Here is a 17,136-nt window from a genome sequence, read left to right as displayed (position 1 = left end):
CTGTTTTGTACTCCTTACATAAGACCCTTATCAGGGATTGATTTCTCACTTGCTGCTGCGGAGCCAATTTTAGCAATTTGTGAGCTTTACTACATTCCGGTGTACCAACCTTTTGTTTCTCGCTTTACACTTGTTAGCCTTAACATCAACCCATAGACCCTTTTTTATGTTGGCGATAATCTCTCTGAAATTTATTATAATTTCAGAGTCCTTTATTTCCGGGTCTAGACATGCGTCGAAGTTTATACTACAAGCTTTCACAAGTTTATTAAGGAAAATCTCAGGAACCACCCTAGTCCATTTGAGGGCATACCCATTTTGTCTGTTTATATCCACATCAACAGAAAAAACCTCTGCTTTCTTGTGCACAGTTAAACATGCATCCAACAGTTCTAATCTTATCGAGAAATGGTCGCTAAGAGGGACATCCAGGACGTTATAATTAACAATACAATCCTGGTAACTAGTAGAAATGAGGATATAATCAATAGTCGACATCGTTCCTCTGCCATTAAAGGTTGCAGTAAATGGCATTTTGTTATGGCATAGTTAATTTGCAAACCCTAAATTATAGGTAAACAGAATATCATTTAATGCGTTCCCCAATGTTGAATGCTCAAAATGGGATATGTTGATATCCCTTTCTATCGATAATCCACAATTTCCTGTTCCAGCTCTTGAACATAAAGAACAGTTAACATCCCCACCCCATATTGCCGTAAATAGTCTGTTAGAACCATTGATGATACTGTTTAACTTGTTATTCAGGGTTTTAAGTACCAACAATATAATTGCAGAAGGAATGTTGTTGTAAAAGTTAACTATTAGGGAAGAAACAGACCTACTAAAGTGAACCCCAACGATATGAAAGAAGGATGTGTGGGAATATAGCTGTAATTTTTTTAAATTTAAGCGATTTGAGATATACATACATAAACCCCCTTTCGCTCTTCCATGTGCCAAGGCTACAGCGAGGATAGAGACTCTTATGAAGCCACTCAAATGATGTTCCCCCTCTGTCCATGTTTCTTGGAGGCATATGATGTCACAATTTTCAGTAAAAAGCCTCCAAGCAGGATTCTCTAACTTAGCCCGAAGGCCAGCTATGTTCCAAAATGTTATGGACCATTTTTTCCGAGAGGTTTCATCTAATCCACCACTAGCACATCGCTCACTGTCTTTAGTTATTTCCCGGAGGCCCATCCCCACGATTTCATTACCTTTATCGGTTTCATGATAATTTTCATTTGCCCTAAGCTCCTCAAGTGTGCTGGGAAGATCGACTTGACCTGTATCATCACTATTACCGTTATTGCACATTTTTGGAGCATCTTCTGTTATCATTTCAACATTCATCAGGTGCCCACCAGACAGTTTTTCCCTCAAACATGTTACATTGAGTCATTCATTCTCATCCAATCCAGAGAAAGGGTGGAATAAATTTGATAGTGGTATATCCCAATTTTCCCTGGGATTATTGGTATAGAAGTTGTTGTTATTAAACAATGGTTGATTTGGGTACATAGGTGAAAAGCAAGGGATGTTATTTCTGCTGTGAAAACTACGGGCAACTGGATTCATAGTTAAATTCGATCTATATGGTACATGAGGTCTATTCATCTTGGGGAGATGAGGAGTAGGCATGGGTTGGAAAAAAGGGGAGTCATTTCCATTGTAATGTCTGTGAGCTGGATTCGAGATTGGATTTGATCTATATAATGCGTCAAATCTTAATAAGGCAATCAATATCCTTTATTAGCCCTTCGTAATTTGGGGCAAATATCGAATTGGCAGTCAGATGGCCTATTGAGTCCACATTCCCTGCTTCTTTAGTTATCTTGTGTGGGGAGTACATATTACTAATGAGAAGTCTATTCCCCTTTTTAATTCCACCCTTCCTTCTCCTCTTTCTTGGTGGTGAACGAGAGACACTATTAAATCCCTTAGTAGAAGGTGTTTTAGACTTTTTATCAAGTACAATGATCGGGTGAGGATCAGATCCTAAGGGTGTGAACACAGGGGAAGGTACATTTATATCATGAAGAGGTACTACGTCATTAGGTAAGGGAGTACTTAAGTCAATTGGCTGATTTGATGTTTGGTTTGACTCAGAAGTATTAAGATCAGGAATGACTATAATATTGTCTAAGGCAGGGTGGTTATTTTGAAATATAAGCGGAATATCATCTGTGCTAAATAACTCAGCATCAGATTCTTTATGTATAAATATATCTGATGAAGTGCATATGTCCACCCTCTGGGGAGCAAGAAGTGGTCTTTGTTTTAAGAGCTCAATAGAGAGACGCCGCCCAGCTCGCTTCTCTGCAAGCGTAATCTCTCTATCGACCTCATTCTTCACTTTAGAAAAAAATTTGTCCAGTGGACCAAGAGTAGAGGCCCCTACCGTACTAGATAGAGGAGTCGCTACTGGTGAAGACATTTTGGGCATAAGAAAAGAGTTTAAATAGAACGTGTATGAGAGAAATCTAAGGGTGCAGTTAATAACAACCCCAATTAAACATAACAGGTCATGTAAAACATAACATTCAATAGCGAGAACAGAAGTAGGGGACAAATCAAAATTTGGTAACTATACCACAGTTCCGTTTTCCAAATATCAAGGGGGTGGCCCAGCCCAGCCTCTTACGGCCCCTGACGGCCACAGATGATCCCGCCCTTGTCCCGGGCTTCTCCCGGTCGCTGCCGCGCTGCGGGACCAGGCTGTTGATTTTATCTATTCTAGATGAGGGGAGAAGCCTGCAGGGAGAGCGTCCAGGTGCTGTCAATGGAGGCGGGCGGGCGCTCCTGGGACTTGTAGTTCTGCGCCCACCCTCGCTCGCAGTCCTGCAGCCCTAACTTCAGCAGCAACCCCACAGTGTCAAAAACAAACGTACTCTTCCAACAGGGTTCGCCAATGGTGTTTCTGCAGCCGCCCCACATGAAGCGGGACCCGCGCAGCGGGTTCCGCGAGGAGTTGACAAGAAGGGAAGAGTATCTCGCAGTCCCAGACGTGGCAGGCAAAGGACAAAGAATTCCAGCGATTGAGCAGTTCGAAGCACTTTTCTATTAGCACGAAAAGGGGAGGAGCCTGCAGGGAGAGCGTCCAGGTGCTGTCAATGGAGGCGGGCTGGCGCTCCTGGGACTTGTAGTCCTGCGCCCACCCTCGCTCGCAGCCCTGCAGCCCTAACTTCAGCAGCAACCCCACAGTGTCAAAAACAAACATACTCTTCCAGCAGGGTTCGCCAATGGTGTTTCTGCAGCCGCCCCACACAAAGCGGGACCCGCGCAGCGGGTTCCCCGAGGGGTTGACAAGAAGGGAAGAGTATCTCGCAGTCCCAGACGTGGCAGGCAAAGGACAAAGAATTCCTACTACTACTTAACAGTGTGAGCTAACCCGGTCCCTCATAGAGGAATGCATGGCACTTGATAACATGCAAAAGATAAGATGGGTAGCCTATGTAAAGTCTTTTTTCAATGATTTAGCCCTTCGGAGGTATTACACACACCGACATACTATCTCCGAAGTACCAAGAAGGGAGCTAAAAAAGATGTGTCTCCTTCACCTGGGTGACCTTCGATTGACCCAAGAAATAGGAAAAAGTTCAGTGCAACATCTGATGACTATCCAAACCACCTTCTTGATTCAACCATATTTAAAATACAACCTAAATCAATTTGAAAAATTCTTATCGATTTAGATTAGATATTTTCCATTGGCTGATTTAGTTCCCAAAGCAGAATTATTTATTTTATTTATTTATTTATTTAGAGTTTTGTATAGCGCGAACAAGACCCGTGGGTATCAGAGCGCTTAACATCGAGGAAGGTTATACATTTCCAATTCGGTATCAATATACAACAGATAAATAAGATATAACAGAGACTATGACTATAGAGAATGTCTAACTATATATATTCCAAACACATGTGCAATTGGTAAAAAGAAGTGATAGAGACCATGATCAGTCGCTAAGTTGAGGTAGAGGTTATATAGATTATATAGTTTGGCGGATATAGCCGAGGCTTGTGTGTGGGGTCAGTCTCCTGTCGGCGATAATGTTCATGTGGAGGCCACCCTTCCGTTAATGAAACAGTTCATACCAACGATCTATCGGCTTCCCTATGCGAGGTATTTACTCATCATTAGGCTTTTCATTTCACGTTTAAACTGTACAATATTATGAATCTTCCTAATGCTAGGGGGGAGTGAATTCCAGACTCTGGGGGCAGCTCCAGAGAATGCTCGGTCATAAGTCTTTTTCTTTCGGAAGAAGGCTGGTCTCAGCAGCAGTTCCTTGGCGCTTCTCCCTGGTCTGTTTCCTCCCGATAGCTTAATTTTCTTGGCTAGGTATCCTGGGGTGTTATGGTGCACCGCTTTGTGAGTAATACATGCTATCTTCATTTGAACTCTCGCCTCATAAGGTAGCCAGTTTAGTGCTTTTAGGTGAGGCGATATATGATCAAATTTCCTAGATCCAGTGATGAGTCTTGCCGCAGCGTTGAGACAGGCTTTTAGTGGTGCTGTGGAAGTTTTAGGTAGGCCAGTTAAGGTAGAGCATCCATATTCGATCCTGGATATTACTAGGGATTGTATAGCTAGTTTTAGATCTGCTTCTGAGATGAAAGGTTTTAGTTTTCTTAGGTAGTTCAGATGGAAGCGGGCACTTTTTGCCATTGAATTAATGTGGGCTTTCATGTCGAGTTTCTCATCTAATGTGATTCCTAGTGATTTGGCAGAGTTGACTAGGGTTGGTGTGCAGTTTAGCGCAGTCACCAATTTGGTCCATTCCTTTATTTCTGGGTGGCTCCTTGGAGGTGAGATTAGCAAGAATTCGGTTTTCTGGGCATTTAATTTCAGATGATTCGAAGTTAACCATTGTACAGTCATCCTTAGTGTTTCATTGATTAGATCTATGTCTTCAAGGGAGGCGATCTTTAGGTATATTTGCGTGTCATCGGCATACATGTGGTAGGATATCTTTGAATTCTGAAGAATGTCTGTGAGGGGTTCGACATACAGGTTGAATAGATCTGGGGATAGTGTTGAGCCTTGCGGGACCCCAATTGCGTTGGGACATGGGGCGGAGATTGCTTGGTTAACCATGAATCGTTGAGATCTGTTACTTAGGAAAGAGTTGAACCAACTCAGGACGTTTCCGGATAATCCCATCCTGTCCTGTAGCCTGATCAGAAGTGCCTCATGATTTACCGTGTCGAACGCAGAAGACAGGTCAAGGAGAATCAATAAGCAAGCTTGATTTTGGTCTAGTGCTTGTAGTGCGTCATCAGCAATGTGCAGGATCGCTGTTTCTGTGCTGTGTCCTGTTCTGAATCCTGATTGGCATTCGTCTAGTAGGGAGAACTTAGTGATGTGTTGCTTCAATTGGTTCTGCACGCATTTCTCAATTAGTTTGGCCAGTAGAGGGATGTTAGTTACTGGTCTATAGTTATTGGGATCTGATGCATTCGCTGTCGGTTTTTTGATTATTGGAACTACTTGTCCTGTTTTTAGGCAATCAGGGAGGATCACTTGTGTAAGTGAAGCGTTTATTATTTTGGTCCAGATTGGAACCACTATGTGGCTTATTTCTCTTACACATTTTGAAGGCAAAGGGTCATGATAGTGGTTATTCGGTCTGATTTCGGACAGCGTTTTTGCGATCTTGTCATGGTCATATAGTTCAAATGTGTCCCAGTTTGCTCTATTTTTTGACTCACTTTTTGCCTTACTCTCTGTTATCATGCTGGTCACTCTCGTCGGTCGAGGTTGGGTCGGGAGGATACTTGCGGCCATTGCGAGCTCTACCTCTAGCGCTTTGGTCTTCTCTAAGAAAAATATAGAGAATTCCTCGCAGCTTAGTGGAGTTTTTGCGTTCTCTTGTGTCGATTTGGCTTGTTTATCGGATTGCTGCTTTAGGATCTCGAAAAGTTTTCTTGGTCTGTTTTTGGCATTGTCAAGTTCTGCTCTTATAAATTCTTTTTTGGAATTGATTACCTTTTTGTTATAATCCTTTCTGATTTTTCTGAGGGCTTTCAGCTCTGGTGATGAAGGGTGTTGTCTCCATTTTCTTTCGGCAGTTCTCAACTTGCGCCTGTCTTCATTCAGAGACTCACTGAACCACGGATTCTTTGGCTTATCTGTGGTCCTTTTCAATTTTAGTGGCATAGTTTCATTAACAATATTTCCAATTGAGGTTAAGTAGTGATCAGTCAGTTCGTTTACATTCTGCAAGTCACTGGGTGGCTTGAGGCCTCTCTCGCATCTTTCAGCCAATAGCTCAATGTTCACTTCTCTTGTATCTCGGATCAATTTTTTGGTCCTGTGGGGTTGCACCGTCCTACCCTTTTTCACTGAGGGGATCACGAAAGTTATGGCGTGGTGGTCAGACCAATCACAAGGGTCTATAGCACGGATTGATGACTCTTTGTTTCTTGAAATAATCCAATCTAAGGTCGCTCCTTGCACGTGGGTAGGTTGGGTGCATGCTTGTGTGAGGTTTAGTTCGGAGAGGAACTCTTTAACCAAATTGACCAGTTTGTCCTTGCCGTCGTCCCAGTGTAAATTAAAGTCTCCCAGGAATATGTTGTTGACTTCTGGATTGGAATTGGCCGTTATGATCTCTATTAGTTCCTCTGTGAACCTGGCGTTCTCTCCTGGTGGGTGGTAAAATGCATGCAAGTTGCATTTTTGATTGTTTGAAGATTTTATATTCAGACCCAGATATTCACATGATTCTAAGGGGTCGGCTTGTATCACGTTGATGTCTATCTCTGATCGGTGAATGCAGGCTATACCTCCTCCTATTTTTCTTAGCCTATCTGATCTCACAATGTTATAGTGGGGTGGTACTAGGAGATCAATAGCAGGAGCGGATGATTCCTTTAGCCATGTTTCCGTAAGTATTGCCAGGTCGATATCCTTACTGATGATGAGGGCTGCTATATCTGATGCATGTTTAGTTGCTGAACGACAGTTGAGTAGAAGGCATTTCAGTGGTTTATCCGAGTTAAGGAGGTTCCTAGTATCGGATTCAGTTGCTGTTAACTGGATATGTTGTAGATTGAGGTGGATTGCTTTCCTGTCATTCTTTCTGGAAGCTCTATTAGAATCAATTGGTACAGTTTTAATTCTCTCCTCCCTTTCCCTGGCTGGTTGATCATAGGTTCGGAGTAAGGCCAAGGTTTCTTCATTTGATGAGGGGTTTATCCTGTCTGGTCTGTTGAGCCTATTTTTTTGCGACAAAGCCATCTCGTCATTCTTTTTTTATGCGGAGATTACTAGATCCTGGATATGCGAGACCTTAGAGTGCGTGCTTACCGTCAGCTCCCACATCTTTTCGATTGCATGTGAGATTTTCCTCGAGCCTTGTGCCAAGTTGCCTACTATTTTCTGAAGCTCCTTAATTTCTTTCTGATTTCGGGATGATTTCTTGGTATGGATAGATCTGCCAGTTCGGGTAGTGCATTTTGTTCTTCTCCGTGACTGATCTGTTCTCATTCTCACATTTCCATCATTGGTATCTTTGGTATGGATGTTGTTCTCGCTTCTATTTGAGGTGTCCTGCGAGTTATCTATGTTGAGTGGTCTAAGTAATACCTTTGTGGGTGGGGATAAATTCGGCTCTGATATCATATTTGAGCGAGGTAACGAGTCCTGTAGTGACTCGCTCGGAGCTGAGGTGTCTTCATCAGGCAGATTTACACCACCTGGTGGCGGCATCCTCTCTTCTCTTTGGACCTGGCCCTGCTCTTCATTTGTCCGTTTGGAAGACCTCTGTGTTCTTTCTGTATTATTCTCATGGGTTGCATTTACACTTTCATTTATATCTCTAAAGCTGGAAGTTTGAGTCTTGTGGTCCCCGGGTCGGTTGACGTCTCTTGTTGAATTATCACTGTTGTCACATGTGACTTCACGTGGGGTCAAGGGTGGTTGATATCTTGGTTTCTCCAGCGTTTCTTTTATTGTTAGGAAAATCTTTTCGAATTCCTCAAGGCCCCTGTTGGCAGCTTGTATCAGCACTATTCCCGTTTTGTATAAAGTGATGCATAGTTCAGCATTGCAGCTTCTTGATTGAGAGGTCATTATTTTTGTGCCATGTGGGATGTTTTTCATACTTCTTATGATCAGCATTTCTGTGATGGCATTGCGCCATTTCGCTGTTTTATTTGTGTGGAAAATCAAGTCATTCGTTATGGTGCCTTTGACTATATCGAAGTATGGGTCGGCGAACAGTGTGTCCGGGTTTTTTCTTAATGTGTTGTGTTTAAACTTTTTGGCAGCATTTTTGGATAGGGTAGAAGGATATTTTATGTTCTGCGCTTTAGGGCCAGTCGTCCCTTGGTACCTTTCATCCATTTTCACTTCCTGTTGTCGGTTTTATGAGGATTTAATCTGAGTTGGTCCCTTGTCGGTGTACATTGATGGTCACTGTCTTGGTCTCAGTATTGGAGAATATATCCGAGGATAAATCAGGTACCAGTGGTAAGTGTTGATTCATCTGATAAATTCCAATTATACCTTTATATATTAGTTACCGTGCCATAGGTATTACAGAATGACTGGACTAGGAATCTACCACCATGTCCGTGTGATTGAAATTCCTTGCAATCCTCAATTCATATACTTCTGTTCTGCAAATTTTATGAAACCCCACGTAGACGTTGGATCACCCCAATATTGAGAATAATGGGGCTCCGAACTTGCCGCCCAGCCTTTTTAGCATTGCAAATGTTAGAGAATTAATTATATGCTAAATGTATTGCCTGTTTCCTAAAATTCTGTGTAAACCACCGTCCCAATCTCAATTTTAGTTAATTGTTGTTTTATTCAAATCATGTATTTTTTTAAAGATCTTTTTATTGTAAATATGTCTAATGTGTACTTTTATGGTTTTCTGCGAATTATGAAAATCGAATAAAGACGATTTGACTTGAGTGCGCCTGCCTGTCCCAGCTCCACCGTCTGTCTGTGAGAGTAGCCACATGTCTTAGACTCCCAGCCTTTGAGTGTGCCTGCCTGTCCTAGCTGCACCGTCAATGAGAGTAGACACATGTGCTATAACCCAGCCTTTGAGTGTGCCTGTCTGTCCCAGCTCCACTGTCTATGAGAGTAGGCATGTGTTCTAGACTTCCAGCCTTTGGCTGGGCCTGCCTGAACCAGCTCCTCCGTCTTTGAGAGCAGGCACGTGTCTTACACATGCAGCCTTTGAGTGTGCCTGTCTGTCCCAGCTGCATCATCTATGAGAGCAGTCACAAGTCCTACTGCTTGATTGCGGTCCAGGGAAGACATGGCTTGGCAGTTCGGGCTGGACTGTTTGCATGAGGCACAGGGTCAAGACTGATTTGCATATGGCCATGTCTGAACTGGGGTGGCGTGGTGAGCAAAATAACAATGGTTTACACCCAGATCTGTGACTGGTGGTGAATGTTTTGCCAATGTGCAACATTCCGTCCATCATCTTGTGTGTTTTGCTGTTTGCCCTATGTGGGAAGGGTATGCCTAGACGTGGGTCCCGTGCTCACTACGTAACTGAAGTCAAGCTATCCTGGCTGATGACAGCTGATAGCCAGAAACCGGTCCTAGGATGCTTGATTCCAGTCCAGGGAAGACATGGCTTAGCAGTTCGGCCTGAACTGTTCCCATGAGGCATATGGTCAAGACTGATTTGCATAATGTTTTGCCAATGTGCAACATTCTGTCCATCATCTTGTGTGTTTTATATGTCCAATACTCCCAGACTTTGAGTGCCCCTCTCTCACTCAGCTCAACCGTCTGTGAGAGTAGACACATGTCCAATACTCACAGCGTTTTAGTGTGCCTGTCTATCCCAGCTGCACCATCTATGAGAGCAGGCATGTGTTCTATACTCCCGGCCTTTGAGTGCCCCTGCCTCACCCAGCTCCACCATCTGAGAGGATACACATATCCAATACCCCCAGCCTTTGAGTCTTTCTGTCTTTCCCAGCTCCACCGTCTGTGAGAGTACACATGTCCAATTCTCCCAGCCTTTGAGTGCGCCTGTCGATCCCAGCTCCACGGTCTATGAGAGCAGACATGTGTCTGAGACATCCAGCCTTTGAGTGTCCCTGCCTCACCCAGCTCCACCGTCTGTGATAGTACACGTGTCCAATACTCCCAGCCTTTAAGTGTACCTGTCTGTCCCAGCTGCACTGTCTATGAGAGCAGGCACATGTCCAATACTCCAAGACTTTGAGTGTGTCTGTCTGTCCCAGCTGCACCGTCTATGAGAGCAGGCACATGTCCAATACTCCAAGACTTTGAGTGTGCCTGTTTGTCCCAGCTGCACTGTCTATGAGAGCAAGCACATGTCCAATTCTCCAAGACTTTAAGTGTACCTGTCTGTCCCAGCTGCACTGTCTATGAGAGCAGGCACATGTCCAATACTCTAAGACTTTGAGTGTGTCTGTCTGTCCCAGCTGCACTGTCTATGAGAGCAGACACATGTCCAATACTCCAAGACTTTGAGTGTGTCTCTCTGTCCCAGCTGCACCGTCTATGAGAGCAGGCATGTGTTCAATACTCCCAGCCTTTGAGTGTACCTCCCTCTCCCAGCTCCACCATCTGAGAGGATACACATGTCCAATGCTCTCAGTTTTTGAGTGTGCCTGTCTGTCCCAGCTCCACTGTCTGTGAGAGTACAAATGTCCAATACTCCCAGCCTTTGAGTGTGCCTGCCTGTCCCAGCTCCACCGCCTGTGAGAGTACACGTGTCCAATACTCCCAGCCTTTGAGTGTGCCTGTCTGTCCCAGCTGCACCGTCTATGAGAGCAGGCATGTGTTCAATATTCCCAGCCTTTGAGTGTGCCTGTCTGTCCCAGCTCCACCGCCTGTGAGAGTACACGTGTCCAGTACTCCCAGTCTTTGAGTGTGCCTGTCTGTCCCAGCTTCACCGCCTGTGAGAGTACACGTGTCCAATACTCCCAGCCTTTGAGTGTACCTCCCTCTCCCAGCTCCACCATCTGAGAGGATACACATGTCCAATGCTCTCAGTTTTTGAGTGTGCCTGTCTGTCCCAGCTCCACTGTCTGTGAATGTAGGCAGCCGCACGCCTCTTATACTCTCAGCCCTTTGAGTCGCCACCCGTTTTTGATGTTTACTGTTGTATCAATATCAGTCTTTGATGCACCATCCTTCATCTATAATTGCTTGCCTGTATCTTGTATCTTTGATGTAAGGATAGTCAACACATGATAGATGGGTGTTGCCATGGTTACTGTGCCTGTGCATGAATTTTACCCTTTCATCCAGCTGCTAGCCTGAATTTGGAAATCAATATATGGTTGTTCCTGTTTTTTGTGACTGATTTTCAGATCCATGAGTTACCAAAAGCGCTGAAAGATGTAACACGAGCCATCCACCTGCAGCCGGATGCCCTCCAGATGTACATCATACGGTATGTAAAGGGTTCGTGGCAGGAGTTCGGTCTAATCTGCACACTTGTCTGTTTGTCCTGCCCTAACATGAATTTAAATTTGCCTTTGCAGGGAAACTACTTTGTTGCTGTGGGTGGGCTCCCGGGACACAGATAGTAAGCCGGCCAGGGAGAAGCTGTCCATGGGGCCTTTACACAATTGTGGAGGGGAGTGCATGCCCCCTCCCCTGTTTTTAATATTTGACCCCAGTGAATGGGATTCCTGGGAGCCATTAATGCTCCGGAAGAGGATTGGCATGCCCACTCCTCTGTATTTAATGTTTGGCCCCAGAGGATGAGGTCCCTGGGGCACTTTTGTGGCTTGGGGATGGTGGCTGCATGACCCCTCCTTTGTATTCACTGTTTGGCCTCTTGGGATGGGGTCCCTGGAGTCCAATAGAGGCCCGGGTGGCAGGTGCCTCTCCCCATAAAATGTAACTTGGCTTCAGGGGATGGGGTCCCCGGTGCCTTGTAGGGGCTCTTGGAGGGGGAGTTGCATGCCCCCTCCCCTGACCCCTACAAGGGGGGTTCCTGGGGGGCTTTAGTGCTCGGGAGAGGGTTGGCATGCCATACTCCCTGTATTTAATGTTTGTCCCCAGACGATGGGGCCCTTGGGGCCATTTGTGGCTTGGGGATGGCGGCTGCATGACCTCTCCCTTGTATTCACTGTTTCCCTAGGGATAGGATTGGAGTCCAAAAGAGGCCCCTCCTCATAACATTTAATTTGGCTTCAGAGGATGGGGCTCAGGGAGGGGGGAAGCTGCATCCTCCTCCCCTGTGCTTAATGTTTTACCCGGGGAACGGGGTGTTCAGGGCCCAATAAAGGCACATAAAGGGGTGCGGCGTGCCCCATCCCCTTAAATGTTCATTAGACTCTGGGAGATGGGGTCCCCAGGGCCCAACAGAGGCTCGGGGAGAGGGCCCCACTCAAGCCCCCTTCTCAGATATTTTTCTAAGACACCTGGGCCCAACCCATCCCAGATGTCTCAATATATTAATTAGTAGGAACGCTTGCCAGCGCTTTACATTTTATTTTTTTGTGTTTAAAGAATTTTTACCCCGCGTGCGGGGAACTATGGAGGAGGGAGGACAGGATATTTTCTAAATACAATTGCAGGACATCCCCAAATCTTTTAATGACTGCCTGCAACCATTTTTCTCATGTTGCAGGCAGCCAGTCAGAGCCCTGCGGGAGTGAGTTGGCCCAAGGGAAAAAAGCCCCCTAGGCCAATCAGAAGGCTCTATTTTTTAAAACTGGTTTGGAGAAACTCACACAAGAGTGTCTCGAACCCTACCTTCCACATATATACATATATGTAACTCTGATTCCTCAAAAACTAATTTTCACTAAATCAGAAATCGTATACGTTCCGGACCAAGCTCTACCTTTCTGACAAATGCTATGTTTCTTTTCCGGTCAGCAGTTTTTGAAGTATCACTTTCCAAAAAAAGTCTGAAAAAAAGCATGGGGAACTTTGGTTTTGGGACCCCCATTTTTTCTCATCCTCTGCTTGACGGATCACCCCAACACTTACCGGCCACTGGTGGTCGCCAGTAGGAAGTTTTAGTTGAAACCTAGTTTTTATAGGTGAAACGTTTTTTGTTTTGCTAATTACTTTGGCGTTGTTGGGTGAATCTTCACAAAAGTTTATTAACTAGTTTTCCTCTCCCTTCAGCTGCTGTTTTGAAAGTTTTGGGGCGATTTGTCAAGCGGTGGCTGAAAAAAAGGAGAGGGGTCCCAACACGCTTTTTTTCCCCATAGGGATTTTGAACACATCTACAGCCCGAACCTCTGAACTATATTATACCAATTTTTTTCATTGTTAGGCCTTTAAATATGTTTCATTTAATTAATTTTAATAATGCTAAAATGGTACCATGTGCACTGTTATAAGTGACTATATATTTACTTTGTTGTGTGCGGTGTTAATTCACTGCATGGATGGTGACATTTCAAAATGAAGCTCACAGTTACATCTGCTTCGTAGTCCCTTGTCTATTTTGTGTGTTGATTTACTTTACTTAAAGTCTGTTTTCATTACTCAGTCTTTCGTGATCAAGACACTTGTTTCAGAACTGGTTGAGTGCTTTGCCTCAATAAACTCCACTGGATTCCAACACTAGCCGGGAGTCGGTATCACTGGCTCCTTTATTGTGGAGTTAGTTTGTGCTGATAATTCGGGGTCCCACACCCAGCCACACGCCATATTCAGGGACCGAGAAATGTGTTGAATGTGATATAGTTGTTCATATATATGTGTCCGGGTGTGTGTGTGTGTGTGTGTGTGTATATATATATATATATTACCTACTGACGGTCGCCAGTAGGTAGTTATAGTTAGGACCAAGTTTCCATAGGAAGAGCGTTTGTTGTTTTGCTTATTACTTTGGCGTTGTTTGATGAATCTTCATGACATTTTCCAAACTAATTCTTTGTTCATATCAGCTCCTATGTTGATCGTTTGGGGGTGATTTATTAAGGGGGGCGAGAGAAAAGGGGGGTCCCAAAACGTGTTTTCTCCATGCAATTTCCAGAGGAAATTTTAGACAAGGCTAAAGGTCGAACGGGTGAACGGAATTACCCCAAATTTGGCAGGGAGAAGGGTCTTGGTCTATAAAGCATGCTTTTGTTTATTTGGTGTAAATCTGTTCAGTAGTTTTGGACAAATATGGAAATTTACAGATATGGCTATTTGGGAATTCTGCCATCTGATTGGCTGAGGGGTTACGAGCACAAGCTTTCTGGTTATTGGCTGTGAACGGTTGCAACTAGGAAGTGTTGACAGCCATTTTGTGTTTCTGTTGAAGCGAGTAGGGGGAAAAAAGGTCAAAAAAGTAGGAAAGAGGAGGGTAGGAGCACTGTGAGCTCTGTGGGGTGGTTAGGGTGTGCTATACAGGGAGTATGAAGCAAAGTATTTACCCGTACCGGTGTGAAAGTGCTGTTTTGCCTACAGTGAGATGGTACTGAGGTGAGGGGCCGGTACACTCAGGGATGAAAGCGTGCACCTAAACCGTGAGCTGAGTGCTTTAAACTGATGTGCTCTGGGTGCTGTAGCACACTGGCTGCTGTAGCATAGCTGTGCAGGTGGTGTTAGTATGCTTTTAGACTGTGGCAGGAGTGGGAAACAAACAACTCACTGGTGCCGGTCTGAAGACTCGGGGATGAAACCGTGAGCCTAAGCTGTGAGCTAATTGCTGTAAAGTGATGGTCTGTGGGGGCTGTAGGATACTGGCCGCTGTAGCATACCTGTGTAAGTAGTGTTAGTATGCGTTTATACTATACAGGGAGTCGGAAGCGTACTACTCACCCCTACCGGTCGAAGACTCGAATGCAGTGTTTTTAGCAAGCAGGAACAAAAGAAATAATCGTGAAGAATATAATGCAGAATGTTGCAATGCCACAGAAGAGAAATGGTGAAATCAGGTGTGTCTACAAAAGTGACTGTGTGTAATAAAGCATTGGAGTCTGAAAGTTATTTAAAAAGTGTCTATATTTAAGTGCCATAAATGGACCCACTGGTGTAAGAGTTAAGGCATCCAGCTTCTGCTGTATTCAAACGTAAGCTCCTGCATCAGTGAATTTCACATTACATGTTACAGTTCCATGTGACATAAACAATACCTATTAGACTTGAATGACTGTAAATTCTATAATGAAAATAAAGGTAGGATGCGATTACCACATGTATCCTTTAAGAAAACAAAAAAAAGAAATTGCAAGATGTAATCATCAAACTTCTTAGGTATCCTGATACTCTTTTTTTTGTAACACAACATTATCAACAGTAGAACAGTCAGCAATCTCTTTTACAGCAGATTCAATCTGGTGCGTGCCAGAATTGGTAATAGTTCTACCCACATTGGAACTTTGAGGAGGAACACAAACATTGTGCTTCTAAGAAGCACATTCGGTACCCGTCTCGTCAAACCATACATTATTGTCTTCAGCTCTTTCAAAAAAACATTCTTGTGCAAAGGTATCAAGCTGAGGCAAAATCCAACCGCTTCTGCTGTATTCAAACCAAAGCTCCTGCATCAGTGAATTCCACATTACATGTTACACTTCCATGTGACATAAACAATAGCTATTAGACATGAATAACTAAATTCTATAATGAAAATAAAGGTAGGATACAATTACCACACTGTGCCAGCCAGTTCCTAAACAATGTTGTATTTCTTTATCTTGATCACTAGCTCGTGAGCAGAGGCTGAGGATGAGTTAATTTGTGTAAAAGGGCTTTTGGATAACAGGCAGGCAGAGAGACCTGTGCACAAAGAATAGACATGGTTTCAAAATGGATGTCGGGTTCAGGCTAATTTAGCAAGTAAATAGCGTATTTGCATAGGCCATACATCACCCATCCCTGGTTAGGCTGGAGACGTTAAAGGCAATAATGAAGTTCAAATGCCTGAGCATACTTAGAAAGTCATCATATGAAAATAGTTCCATCGAAGTGTATTAAAAATTTTAATAGGTAACAGTAAAAAAAGTTGAAAAAAATCAATCCAAGAATAACGTGAATTTCTTTCAAGTCTTGGAGATTGCAGTCTGGAAGTTCTTCCGTGGCTTGAGATGCATAATGTTCCAAGAGGTCATTGTTGCCATCGTGTGAGAAAAGCGAAGCAATCCAATTCATATCCTTAAAGGGACTCGAATGTTGAAGCGGCAATTTGAATTGGCAAAGGTCGCACGTTGCAGATCTTTTGCGGCTGCGCAGAAATCCCATTCCACCACGATACCTTATTGCGTTGCATCCACCAAAACTCCACTGCCCGAACAATCAAGTTCATGGTTTTCAAGATACTCCATTACCTGCTGGATATCGGGAGCGATTATTGGGATGTTGGCAAGGCATAGATCCATTCGCCAGTCGAATGGGCAAGTTTTGCTATAAAAAAGATGGTTGCACGCAGATTTCATGTGTGTAAATAAATGTCATGTTGTAGCTGGCTCCGATAATGGATAGAGGCAGGCAGCCAAAAGTTGTTCCATTTTTTCATTGTATTGATGTAGCTTCGCGTAGAGGCGCATTCTGTCGGACATGAATGTTACCACAGGGAGGGCAGCTATTTTTTACAAGCAAAAATAGTAGTAAGATGGCCTCAAAGAGAGCAATAATTATGGGCTCTGTTCCTGTTATTCCAGAGATGATCGAATGAATGAAGTCTGGTATTATACCAAAAAACAGTTTGAAAGCCTGTGACAAGGCTGGAGGAGACCGTGTTAAAAAGTGTGCCAGACCTTGGGTGTGAGATGTGTTGAAAATTGTGTAACAATTCACAGTGTAATGGGAGGTCGTATATAAAAGGGACTGCATTTTACTTGAAATTTGTGCTATCTGCAGTCGATACATTTATTTTGCAGAAGTGAGGGACACTTCTGTTCTGAACAAAAGCGCTTTCAGTTTGCTCAGTTTAATTAAATCTGTTTTCAAAGTAGATATTGAAGGCAAAGTTGAACTTTGGGAGTTACTTTGTTTGGGTGGGAATAGACATTGCCACAGGAAGTTACTCGGTTTGAAACAGTAAGGACATACGGTATGCCAGCTCACATTCCATAGGAGTGCATGTTATTGAGAAGCAGATAACTGCTGTTAGAAAGCTGTGTGAATGTTAGTATGATTGTGGAAGTTTGCCTGCTTTTAAGAAAGCACTCAAGATTGGGGGCTGTAAGCTTAGAAGCGTTGTGCAGTTGGACATT

The 17,136-nt window shown here is 43.9% G+C and overlaps 1 protein-coding gene across 1 annotated transcript in view; it reads left to right on the top strand.

Annotated features, from left to right (window-relative positions):
* TTC6 (tetratricopeptide repeat domain 6) overlaps window positions 1–17,136 on the top strand; it is a 1,229,706-nt gene that overhangs the window by 579,054 nt on the left and 633,516 nt on the right. Inside the window, exon 18 of the mRNA XM_086936916.1 lies at window positions 11,332–11,414. Coding sequence (XP_086793042.1) covers window positions 11,332–11,414 — 83 coding nt within the window. The remainder of the gene's footprint in view (window positions 1–11,331; window positions 11,415–17,136) is intronic.

Source organism: Lissotriton vulgaris, chromosome 9 (assembly GCF_964263255.1).
Source record: "Lissotriton vulgaris chromosome 9, aLisVul1.2, whole genome shotgun sequence".
In the NCBI taxonomy this organism is placed as follows: domain Eukaryota; kingdom Metazoa; phylum Chordata; class Amphibia; order Caudata; family Salamandridae; genus Lissotriton; species Lissotriton vulgaris.
Note: the sequence above shows the minus strand (reverse complement) of the source record. Positions and strands in the feature narration are given on the sequence as shown.